This window comes from Elephantulus edwardii, unplaced genomic scaffold (genome assembly GCF_000299155.1).
Source record: "Elephantulus edwardii isolate Elephantulus edwardi_28Jun2011 unplaced genomic scaffold, EleEdw1.0 scaffold00005, whole genome shotgun sequence".
Lineage (NCBI taxonomy): Eukaryota > Metazoa > Chordata > Mammalia > Macroscelidea > Macroscelididae > Elephantulus > Elephantulus edwardii.
The window spans coordinates 12,141,979-12,154,745 of record NW_006399755.1 but is presented as its reverse complement, the minus strand read 5'-3'; the positions used below and the strand labels follow the sequence as shown (position 1 = coordinate 12,154,745).

General features: G+C 38.0%; 1 protein-coding gene across 1 annotated transcript in view; it reads left to right on the top strand.

The window, feature by feature from the left end:
* USP24 (ubiquitin specific peptidase 24) overlaps positions 1–12,767 on the top strand; it is a 181,128-nt gene that overhangs the window by 64,340 nt on the left and 104,021 nt on the right. Inside the window, exons 8-12 of the mRNA XM_006879725.1 lie at positions 4,523–4,588; positions 5,981–6,055; positions 10,474–10,632; positions 12,295–12,409; positions 12,653–12,756. Coding sequence (XP_006879787.1) covers positions 4,523–4,588; positions 5,981–6,055; positions 10,474–10,632; positions 12,295–12,409; positions 12,653–12,756 — 519 coding nt within the window. The remainder of the gene's footprint in view (positions 1–4,522; positions 4,589–5,980; positions 6,056–10,473; positions 10,633–12,294; positions 12,410–12,652; positions 12,757–12,767) is intronic.

Sequence of the window (12,767 nt, the reverse complement as noted above, 5' to 3'; positions counted from 1 at the left end):
GCAGGAAACAGAATTCTCCAGAAAGTACTTCAGTGTAGAAAACAGCTAAAACTAACACAATAGGGGGGTAAATTAATCTTATTCCCCCCAATCTGCTGTTATACACAGCAGCTACAAGTTCACTTGTGTTAGTTTCCAACCTAAGTGACACAATCTGGGTACCTCACATGAATTTAAATTATAAGTTCATCTTTACAAGGATAGACTTGTGGCTCTAGAAATAAACCTATACTGCCAAAAAGAAAGAAAAAAAACACACCAAACAGCCCAAAACAACTGCCACTCATAATCAAGAGGAACCCTGGTGGTGTAGAGGTTTACTCGGTGATCTGCTAAACAGAAGCTTGACTATTTGCACCCATCAGCTGATTCAAGGGCAAAAAGATGAAGCTGTCAGCCTCTGTTAAGATTTATAGTCTCAGAAACTTCATGGAGGTTTACATGACTTAGAATCCACTTGAAGGCAGATTAATCATCACATTTTACTGTACTTGGGTTTCTTTATGATTCTACTCTGCTGGTATTTGTCCCCTAATTTGTGATTACTTGAAATTATCTTATTTCCTAATGATAGTTGATATATATGGTGTGTATGTACGTTACAATTTTTTTCCACTCAGTTAAATGGTTATATAACTCAGCATTCATTTCATAATGTCAGGCACAAAAATATCTCATTTTGGTGAAGTGCATTAGTAAATGTTTTGACATTACAGACACACAGATAACAAAGGATGTAAGGTAGGAGCTTAGAATTATCTATAGCTGTTGCTATTACATTTTCGTACTAACTTCATTTTCTCAAAAAAATATACTTTGTAATAAAGGGAATAACTTTAAATCATTCAGTTTTCACAAACTGCTAACCTGTTGTAACTGAAACACTTTATTCTCTAATTCATTACTTACTCAGATACTGTTTGTTATCAATTCAGCACGTTTAAGATGCTTGTTAGCTGTTTGATCACAAGACAGTGTGGTGAAAGAATATACAAAAGTCATGCATTTTGTACTTAAAATAGCACTTATTTCTGTGGAACTATGATCAATTCCTTTAGTCCCTCTGGATGAGTGAAGTAACAGTGGTCAAGGACAGAGATTGAAGCCACAGGAATAGAATGACACTTTCTAGCCACCCATTTTCTATCCTTAAAGGTGAGACGTTTCCAGATCGTAGACTTTTATATTGGCAGACTTGTATGCCAGTGAGGGAGCCTTTTCTACTTTTCCTGGAAAAAAACGGATTGTGGAGCTGCTATTTTATACACCATTGAATGGATCAAGTTTGTTAGATGTTAACCTGGAAGCCACGATTTTAAAGGAAAACAAGTGCCTGTTCAGGTACAGGGCTGTTTGTTGTTGTTTTCCAGCTTGCTTCTTTAAATTCTACTTACTTTGCTGTTGAGAATATACGCAGGAAAACCACAGACCAGTTCAAACATATACCAGACACAGTTTATACATGTGTAATTTAGTGACATTAATTACATCTTTTGACTTTTGCAGCCATTTTTATCCTCTTTTTCTTGAGTTGTTCCTCCCCATGAATATAAATTAACTGCCTTCTAAAGTTTCTTACTAATTTTTCAAGTTGTTGTCATCTTGATCCCATACAAATTAACAAGTATAATACTCAAGATAGCCTTTCTTTTACTAGTTTTAAGAGGACTTCAGGGAGTATTTTTGGTCCAAGGTTTATAGATTATGTCAGGGCAACAGTTCCAGAGGTTCATCACCTTCCATGGATGCAGAAAATCTTGAGTCTGTGAGAATTTGAAATCCTTTCATTTCAATCAAGATCCTTCTATTTTGATGCAAGTGTTCAGTAATGACAAGTGGGCATAGTTCAGTGGTAGAGTATTTGAGTGCAGAGTGTTCAGTAATAATAGCCAGACACCATCCAGTTCTTCTGATATGATGAGAGGAGGCAGGGTTTTGTGGAGGCCATTAGCCACACATTCCCTATAGTTTCAGCATTTTTGTTTCTCAAGAATTGTGTAACAACATATATATCTTGCATCAAAAAAAAACCCTTGTAAAAAAAAAAATTTAAAAAAACCCTTGTATATAGAGGTTACTGTGTATATCTCAGAAAAAATTTTTTCTTTTAAAATTTTTAAAAGTTAAACTACTCAATTAATTCCTGTAAACTTAATTGCCATTTAATTTCCAACCGATTCCTGTAAAATCACAAATGTTACAGACTAAACCTTTCTTTTAGTAATCTTCACACCCCCTGTCTTTCCCAGAACATTACTATTTCTTGGCTGGGTTTGATAATTCATTGCAGTGGCCATCCAGAGCTCAAAAAAAAAAAAATACTCAGATGTATGTGATTTACTTGGGATGTTATTACTGTTAAGTGCCATCAAGTCAAGTATGACTCATAGTGACTCTGTGAAGAGCAGATCTCAACCCTTTCCTATCCTGTCCCACCCTCACACTCTCTGACACACCACAGCATATTGCTGCAGTTACTATGTCAGTATATGTTGTTTGAGATCTCTCGCTCCTTCATTTTCCCTCCACCTTTCCAAGTATGATGTCCTTGTCCAAGGAATAACCTCTCCACGCAAGATGCTCCATGTATGTGAGACAAAGCTTCACCATCCTTTCCTCCAAGAGCACTCTGGCTATACCTTCTCCAAAACATATTTATTTGTAGTCCATGGAATAATCAGTACTCTTCTCCAACACCACAGCTCAAAGGCATCAATTATTTCTTTTTTTTAAATTATTATTATTATTAAATTTTACTAGTTTTAATGAACATTTACAGAGATTTTGGGTTCTCATTCATTCATTGTTGCACTGTTTTCTCTACCCTCCTCTCCAGTTTGTTCTTCTTCCCCCCCCATGTCACTTTTAATTGTCCAGTTGCCACAGTGCTTGTCAAAGCCAGTTCTGATTAATCTCCTTTGTCAGTGTGTCCTTTGCCATTCCCTGTCACTCCTCCCTGAGAGAGACTTCACCCTGAGTCATAAGGAAAAGGGGATGGCGTATTCTCTTAGCTACTTCCTGCTGAAAAGGGATGCTGTGGGTTTCAGGGTGAAGATCTTCTCTCACTACTCTAAAGGGCCCCTTTGGCAGTAGGAAACACATAGACTATTATGGAGATTGATTTTGGAATTTAGATGCACTGTTATCAGTTGTGCTTAGCCGTACATGTTCATATCCTTGAAGATGTATCATGGAGGTATTGCAACCTAGAAGACACAAATTTAACTAGCAAGTTAAAAGTACATGAGTCAAAAATTAACAAGCAATAATATTCCGAGTAGAGGTTCTAGTAGTGGCACAAATCAAGTTACAGAGGGAAGGTGGTTCTTACAATAAAAGGCCTATAGACTAGCACTTTGTCTATTATAGTGTAGAGGTTAGGAACCAGAAGATGTAGAGGCTCAGCTATGTCATTTATGCTTCTTAAGTCCTGGAGCAAATTCCATCTACCACTGGGCTGTTTTACAACTCGGAAGTTCACAAGCAAGGCAGAGGTGAAGTAAGGAACTGGCTTATGAGGTTTTCCGTCCATTCCAACAACTAAGAGATAGTGAGAAGAGTTGGGACCTCAGAAGGCTTTTAGGACCAATATAGTAGGCTCTGTGTCCAGGAGAAAATGAATATACTTACCAGTAATGTTAATGCTCATCCACGGCTCTTCTGGGAGGATCTAAATCGCAATTATTTCATTCCTATTCATTGTTCAGCTCTCAGAAACATAGCTAGTGATTGAAAAGACTGTGACCTGAATCAGGCCCACCAACGGGTTGCAATTCCTGTTTGGAAACACTCAGAATATTGTTCTTCAGTTAAGATGACATCTTAGCATCTTTGCAGCCATGCCAAAAGATAGACCTCCCTCTGTCCCTCAGTGTTTGTCTCTGTTTTCCTCAGGCAGGTGTTAGCAAACTGTTTTATTTCTACCAATCTTATGTTGTTTCTTGTGTACCATTGAGTCAGAACCGACCCATAGCTGAACTCGAGCAAGTTTTCAGAGGCAATTTAATTGCACAGGAGGACATTGCCCATCCATATCCTATCCTGTGGTGCAACTGATGGAATTGAACCGTGTGCCTTGGAATTTCAGCACAGTTTCTTACTACTAGGCCACCCTACTCTGTGAGCAAGCACTCATCTAAAAGCTCTTGGCTCTTGGCTTTGTCTCCTGAAGATCTAAGTCCTTCAACAAGTGTCAGGAGGCTCCCACTTCACCAGCAGACACTTAGCTTCCTAGCTCTATCCCAAATAATCTTTCCTTTGAAAAAAAAATACTTATTTTTTTCTGTTGTGTGAACTTCATTATCATTCATCTTTGTCTCAAAAAAAGTTCTATTGGCATAATCTGATTTAAATGATATAATTCTCTCTAATAATTTAAAAGAATTGATTTCTTCCTGCCCAGGAGTATGACTTGATCAAATCACTGTTTGAATTTTTCTCTGATACATAGAAATAGATGTGTTTAATGTTGCAAGGAAGAAAAAACCCATCCTGTTTCTTACATCCTTGTGTCTTTTTCCAGGCAGTCTCAGCGTTGGTACAGCCGCTGGGAGTGTGTGCAGAGTACCTTAACTCCTCAGTGGTGCAGGTGAGATTCGGCCCCTTACATTAACTTCACAAAGCAATAAATAGCATCTTTTTTTTTCTTCCCTTCTTTTACCTGGTTCGGTATTATGGCTAGTCCAGAGTGAATTTCTAATTTTATATAACTTATAGATAAGTATTACTGTCCTTAAAATAAAAGTGTTAACCAGTGGATCAGAAAATGATGAATAATTTAAAGTATAGAAGACATTTAAGAGTTTACTAACCTTTTAAAATTATCAATTATCATATAATTTACATGATAGGATTTTTTCTTTAAAATGAGTATATATTATTATCTGCTCCATGTTGTTATTGTTGTTACGTGCCATCTAATCGCTTGCAACTCATAGCGACCCTGTGTACAACAGCCCTAAATTCTGCTCTGTCCTGTGCCAATCTCACTGTCTCTGACACATCCATCCCGATTACCTCAGTCACCGAATCAGTCCACCCCCTAGAGGGCCTTCCCCTCCTGTGCCTGCCCTCCACCCTCCCAAGCATGAATTCCTTCTATGAGATAGACATAAGTAATTTATGCTTATTTACTAAATGAGCTGTACCATGGGAGAAAGACCTGGCAGTCTGCTTCCATAAAGAGTAGAGCTAAGAATGTCCTACAGAGCAGCTTATGAGCTTGCCTTGAGTCACAGTTAACTGAATGGCAATGGTTTTGGTATATGTTTTCTCCCCCACCCCCCTCCAGTTGTGCTTTGGCTATTATGTGTTAAGTTACATTAATGTGTAGCAACTGGCCAGACTCACTGGCTCAGGCACTCACTTCTGTATCACAGCTTTACAGCACATTTCATGTGATTTCCTGCCTCTGCAAAATGTCAGTCACCTAGTCATGGAATAGTCAAAGCTGTGAAGGTTCAGTGTTCTGATGTTAAAGGCTCATTATATTTTCTTACTCTGTTTCCACCTGAATTAAGTTTTATTAAATAAAATGTTAAATTGAAATACTGTCATTTGTTATCTTTGCTATTAAATAAATCTGTGAAACTTAACAGTTTTTACAGATATTTTTTAAATAGCCATAAATGGTTTTGAAAGCATAAGATTATCTAGAAAAAAATGTTTTTGTATGCCCTATTTTTACTTTCCTGTGTCATATTTGTTAGCTCCATTTTAACAAGGAGGAGAAGAAGGTTTTATTAATTCTAAGTATTATTTTTCTTTAACATATCAAGGTTACTAACAGGATTTGTAAGTGAAACAGTAGTAACGGTTTACATAGTTCTTCTTTCAAAACATCTGGTATTCTACAACTTAACAAACATTCAGAGATAACCTATAACCTTTAGTTTTATAGCTAAAACTTGAAGGGGCAAGGTGATTTTATTGCTTGACATGTTTAGGAGCCCTTATTAACTGTAGCATTTCTTTTCTGTAGCCCATGCTAGACCCAGTCATTCTCAATACCATCGAAGATGTACGAAGTGTAGAGGAGAAGGACCTCAAAGACAAGGTAAGTATTGACTCCAACCAGACCAGTAAGTCTGTGGAAACAGACATGAGTCACGTTCAGGTACTATTCTTACTGGATTCTAGTTACTTTGTGGTATATTTCATGTTAAATTGTTAAATGTTTAACATCTTTTCTAATGTAAAAATACTTTTCCTGAAGCACTAGTCTTTGTGTTTTCTCAGTTAATAAGCATGAATATAGGATTCTTTATAAAAATGTTATTAGCATGTTAATTTTTATATTATTAGAATAAATATTGAACTGAAGAACCTTTTTAAAAACTTTTTATTGTAACTTGAGTGGAAGTTTACAGAGCAATTGATTTTTCATCCAACGATTTGTGCACAGTTTATTTTACAACATTAATTACAAACCTCACATTGTAACCATACTCTTTTCTCTTTCCGCCTGTGATTGCTCCTGTCCATTTGTCTACCCTATCTCTTCTTGCCTTCTGAGCTTTATTCCTTTGTTTCATGATTGAGTAGCCTAAGATTGAGTGCCTCTCTCGGGTGTGATTGTTCACGCTATAGACATTTCTGTTGTTCTGTTGTTTAACTTAAAGTTGAGTCCCAGGAGTAAGTTTAGTTCTGGACTCAAAGGGTGATTATGGGCTATGTTCTCAGAGGCCCCACTGGTCTCTTATTGGCCCACATGCTTGGTCATGTATATTCATTTATGAATTTTATTCCAGATTTTTGCTCACTTTGTTCAAGACCTTCTAGTTTGATGCAGTTAGCAATAGTAGCTAGACATCGTCTAGTTCTTTTGGTCTCAGGGTTGTGAAGGTTGAGATGTGTGTGGTGGTTCATTAATAGTCCATTGGTCTAATGGGTTTTGTTGCTCATTGCTTCAACGTCTTTACTCATTTTTTTTCTGAACAAGGAGAGACCAATAAGTAGTTGCACCTTACAAGGCTATCATAAGAATTTAAGACCCCAGTTGCCACTTCCTAAAGGAAGATTTGCACCATTGTCTTTGTGGACTATGTTAAGCCAGTTGACTTTTGTGTCTCTCAGTACTGTGGCCCTGAGGCCAAAGGACCAGCATCTCATTCCCTCAGAGAATTTGATTATAATGAACAAAGCTAACACAACTACGTCCAGTTGGTGCTTTGGGATATAAAAGCATATACTAATGAAGGTAGAAAATATCATCTGCCAAATCTCTTGTGAGTGTAGTTTATTTTTTTTCTTTTCTATCTGCTTATGTCAAATGTATCATCCAGGAAGAGTGCAGACGGTCATTACAAAGACAGAAGAGGAAGAAAAGACCAAAATGGATGTCAGAAGAAACTCTGAAGATTGCACTGGAATGTAGAGAAGCCAAAGGACAAGGAAGAATTCAAGGTACTAAAGAGCTGAACAGAAGATTCCAAAAAGCAGCACGGAATAATAAAATATTACAATGAAATGTGCGAGGAGCTAGAGTTGGAAAATCAAAAGGGCCGAACTCATTCAGCATTTCTTAAGCTCAAGAAACTGAAGAACAAATTCAAACCCAGAGTTGCTATAATCAAGGATGCATTAGGCAGAATATTAAATGATCCAGGAAGTATTAAAAGAAGATGGAAGGAATATACTGAGTCATTGTATCGAAAGGAATTGGCAGATACAGAAGAATTTAATGAAATAACATTTGAGCAAGAGCCTATGATGATGAAGGAAGAAGTTCAAGCTGCTTTGAAGGAAATAGCAAAAAATAAGGCCCCAGGAATAGATGGCATACCAATAGACATATTTCAGCTAACAGATGCTGCCCTGGATGTGCTCACCAAGTTGTGTCAAGAAATCTGGAGAACAACCACTTGGCCCATTGACTGGAAGAGATCTGTATTTGTTCTCATTCCAAAGAAGGGTGACCCAACAGAGTGTGGAAACTACAGAACAATATCATTGATTTCACACGCAAGCAAGATTCTACTGAAGATTATCCAAGGACAACTGAAACTGCACATCAGCAGAGAATTGCCAGAAGTCCAGGCTGGGTTTAGAAGGGGTCTAGGTACTAGGGATATTGTAGCTGATGTTAGATGGATCTTAGCTGAAAGCAGGGAATACCAGAAGAATGTCTATCTGTGTTTCATTGATTATGCAAAGGCGTTCGACTTTGTGGGTCATAACAAACTGTGGCTGACTCTGAGAAGAATGGGAATCCCAGAACATTTAATTGTGCTAATGCGAAACCTATACTTGGACCAAGAGGCAGTTGTCAGAACAGAGCAGGGTAACATTGCATGGTTCAAAATTGGGAAGGGTGTACGCCAGGGATGTGTCCTGTCTCCATATCTCTTCAACCTGTATGCAGAGCAGATTATCCGAGAGGCTGGGCTCTATGAGGAGAATTGTGGCATCAGGATTGGTGGAAGATCTATTAACAATCTGCGATATGCAGATGATATAACCCTGCTTGCTGAAACTGAGGAGGACCTGAAGCGCTTGCTGCAGAGGGTCAAGGACTGCAGCCTTCAGTATGTACTGAGGCTTAATGTCAAAAAGACAAAGATTCTCACCACTGGACCAATTGGCAGCATCAGGATGGATGGCGAAGAGATTGAGATTGTTCACGCCTTCAGTTTGCTCAACTCCATGGTCAACACTCTTGGCACCAGCAGCCAGGAAATAGAAAACGTATTGCGATGGGAAAGTCTGCTGTTAGGGACCTCTCTAAAGTACTCAAGAGCAACGGTGTCTCTCTGGAGACTAAGGTCCGCCTGATACAGGCCATGGTCTTTGCAATCACTCGTTATGCATCAGAGAGTTGGACAGTGACTAGGGAGGACAGAAGGAGATTTGAAGCCTTTGAGCTGTGGTGCTGGAGAAGAGTATTGAATGTACCATGGACTGCCAAGAAAACAAACAGATTCATCCTGGAGAGGGTTAAGCCAGGCCACTCCTTGGAGACAAGGATTCTGGGGCTTTGTCTGACATACTTTGGACATGTTGTAAGGAGGGACAGGTCCTTGGAGAGGGACATCATGCTTGGTAGGGTGGAGGGACAGCACAGGAGCGGAAGACCCTCTATGAGGTGGATTGATTCAGTGACTGGGGTAATTGGGATGGGAGTGTCAGAGACAGTGCGATTGGCACAGGACAGAGCAGGGTTTAGGGCTGTTGTACATAGGGTCGCTATGAGTCGCAAACGACTCGATGGCACATAACAACAAACAACAACAACATCTGTTTATGTATCCAGTTATAAACTAATATTTGTTATTGTTGAAAAAGGAGTACTGTGTATGCAGTACTGTTTACCTTTACTATCAGTAGCTCTTGTGCGTGTCTCAATGTCCTCCCTTTTTTGAGTGATGCTGTGCTCATGTTATGTGTTGCCTTTCTCGTTGCCCATCTAAATAGGTGTCTGTAGCCTAGTTACTGAGTTTACCTCCTTTATCCCTCCCCTTTCATCCTTGTTAGCCATCAGACAGTGTCTCTTTCTGCATGTTAACATTTACCTAGTTTATTATAATAATGGAATGACAGTCTTTGTCGTTTTGCGGCTGACTTGCTTCACACAGCTTTATGTCCTCCAGATTCATCTATGCTATGTGGGGTTCATTGTTCTTTAATACTCATGAAAAATTTCATGAATGCTATGTACCATTCGTTGTGGAGGTACCATAGTTTGTTTATCCATTCATTCATCCACTGATGGATATTTAGACTTTTTCTGTCTCTTTGTTACTGTAAATGATGCTGTAGTGATCCCAGGTACACATACATGGTTCATGCCCCAGCTTTTATTTCTTTAGCCTGTATAGCTAGGATAAGGTTGCTGGATCAAATGGCATTTCTATTTTCAACTTTGCAAATAAATGCCATATTGTATTGCACAGTGCTTGCATCATTTTACTGTCCCAACAGTAGGATATGAGAATTCCAATTTCACCACATCCTCAATAGATCAATTTATTGTTTAGAATCAAAGAAATGTAATTAAGACATGAGTTAATCTAAAAGTTAATCCGAATTGTTTCAAGCACTTCAGTATACAAATTTAATGTGTTTTGTTTTGTCAACTTTGAATTTCTCACAAGACCCTCCTCATTCTTTGACTGCTCACCCTATATGCTAACTTTGGTGGTTGTTGTTGTTGTTGTTAAGTGCTATCGAGTCGCAGGTGACTCATAGCGACCCTATGAAGGAGAGTCCTTGATGCTTGGGTGCCTTTCATCCTCTCTCCAGGTTCATAGGGTTTCCACAGGCAAGCTATTACGGAAGTGGATGCCACTCCTCCTTCCAACTTTGCTTAGAAATGAAATTAATTGCCATATAGAATATGAAATACCACTAGACCATGATTATGATTATTATTATCATCATTATTCAAATTGCTTTATTTTGTACCTTATTTCCTTTGTGCATTGAAAGAATTGAGATCAAGATATTCTTTTCTTTCTTTTTTCTTTAAATTAAAAGAGATTGGTTAGCATCCCTGAGCTCCTGTCCGCCATTAAGTTACTTTGCATGCGCTTCCAGCCGGATCTCGTCACCGTTGTGGATGACCTGAGACTAGACATCCTCTTGCGCATGCTGAAATCACCACATTTTAGTGCTAAAATGAATTCTCTCAAGGAGGTGAGCTTCGTATTTGTTTCTACAATAAAGCCTTAAAGCCCACACTTTCTTTTCTACCAAAAGTTATGGTTATTAATATAAAGTGAAAGTTGATATTTTGTTTGTTAGGAAGCTTCCAGTTACTTACTATAGCTTCTTCACAGTCTACTGTTTTATCTTTTATTGGTATGAAAATGATAAACCATCTTTAGGTTTCATACATGGAATGTTTAGTGTTTTTATGAAATTCTGTAGAAAGTAATCTTTTAGAAATGGGTGGTGGTTCAATAATAGGATTCTCACCTTCCATGCAGGAGTCTCAGGTTTGATTCCTACCAGCACACATAACATCTCCTATTCATCTATCAGTGAAGGCTTATGTGTTGCTGTGAGGCTGAACAGGTTTTAACAGAGTTTCAGCCCAAGACTAGAAAGAAAAACTTGGCAATTTACTTTCAAATTCCAGTAAAAACTATGTATGTTGATCAAGTCTTGTGCAGGGGATTGCAGGTTGGAGTTCAACTTGCTAGTCTCTAATAACGGAAATCTTTTGGAATATGTTGTTTGGGGTTTGCTTTTTTACCTCTTACAGCTCTTTCTATTTTCATTGAGATTAATTGAGATTGATGCTTTCTTAAATGAAATATTCTTGGGGTTATGGCAGAAACAAAATGACAGTATCTGTGATGGTCTATACAAAATAATAGAAAAAATAGCTACAGCCTCCTCGATTTTGTGTGAATCCATATAAGCAGCTAAATAATGGTAAATGAGAAGTAGAAGCAGTACAAACTGAACCAAACCCACTGCCAAGTCAGTTCCAACTCATAGCAGCTCCATCCTGTAGGACAGAGGAAAATCATTCCTTAGGGTTTCTTCCAAGACCATACATCCTTATGGATGTTGACGCTCACATCTCACTCCCAGGGAGCTTCTGGTGGGTTCAAACTGCTGGCTTTTGTTTATCAGCCAAATGCCTAAATCACAGCATTACTGGAATTCTTTGGAACCAGTATAATTGTGTATAAGCCTAGGTACTTTTCCTTCAGGTTTTAAAAAAAAAAAAACAAACGTTAACTAGAATTTTTTCCCTTTAAATAAAATAAGGTATTTTTAGCCATCTTAGGCCAAAAGCATAATTTATTAGGAGCCTGGGCTACTTTATGTCAAAGAAGGTTGAAAAGCCAAACGCTGGAGGGGCAGAAACTCGTGGCCGCCAAAACCAGTAGACTCTGTGATGTGGCTATTGCCAGGATTCCATTAAATATTAAATATTATCTCTGCTGTCCCGAGCATGTGGCCCTGTTTTTGCTCCACCTAAAGAGTTGTTTCATCAAGATCACAGCCTTTGATAGCTAGCTCCCCAGTTTGACGCCAGTCAGTCCTTGTCACTAAAGATATTTTGTCGGATCCCAAGTTCAAAATTTGGAAGGAGTACCTTGACCGAACCCAAGACGTCTGCTTCTCTCTGAGTCAGTTAACATTGCTGACACAGTGAGAGCAGTAAGAACTTGAGTCCATGCTCTCTTTATAATAGTGCTAACATCTGATAACTATCTTGTGATACATTTTAGCTGATCATCTGACCACAGTTTAGCAGTATAAAAGTCACAACTTGTGTGTGTGAAAATTTTGATTATATATAATTGTATTAGTTTCAGTCACAGTAATCTTTCTTTTTAGGTAACCAAATTAATTGAAGACAGCACTTTATCCAAATCTGTGAAGAATGCCATAGACACAGACAGGTTATTGGATTGGCTAGTAGAAAACTCAGTTCTATCAATTGCATTAGAGGGTAAGTGGGTTTTTTAAAAAAAAATTATATACATATATTAATCTGTAAAACACGATTATATGAACATATGATTATAAATCATGTTTGTATAAAAAAGGTATAGAATTATATTTGTGTTGGTCTTTGTGTTAGTCTTTAAATAGTCTTTACAGCAAGTTAATGTTGCTTTGAATTAGTAGAATAGTATGTAGAAGAGACAGTGTTTATTTCATCTGTATTCCCCTCTGCTGTTTCTTCCATTAGGTAACATAGACCAGGCACAGTATTGTGATCGTATAAAAGGAATTATTGAACTCTTGGGTAGTAAATTATCTTTAGATGAGCTCACTAAAATTTGGAAGATCCAGGTAAGTTGATG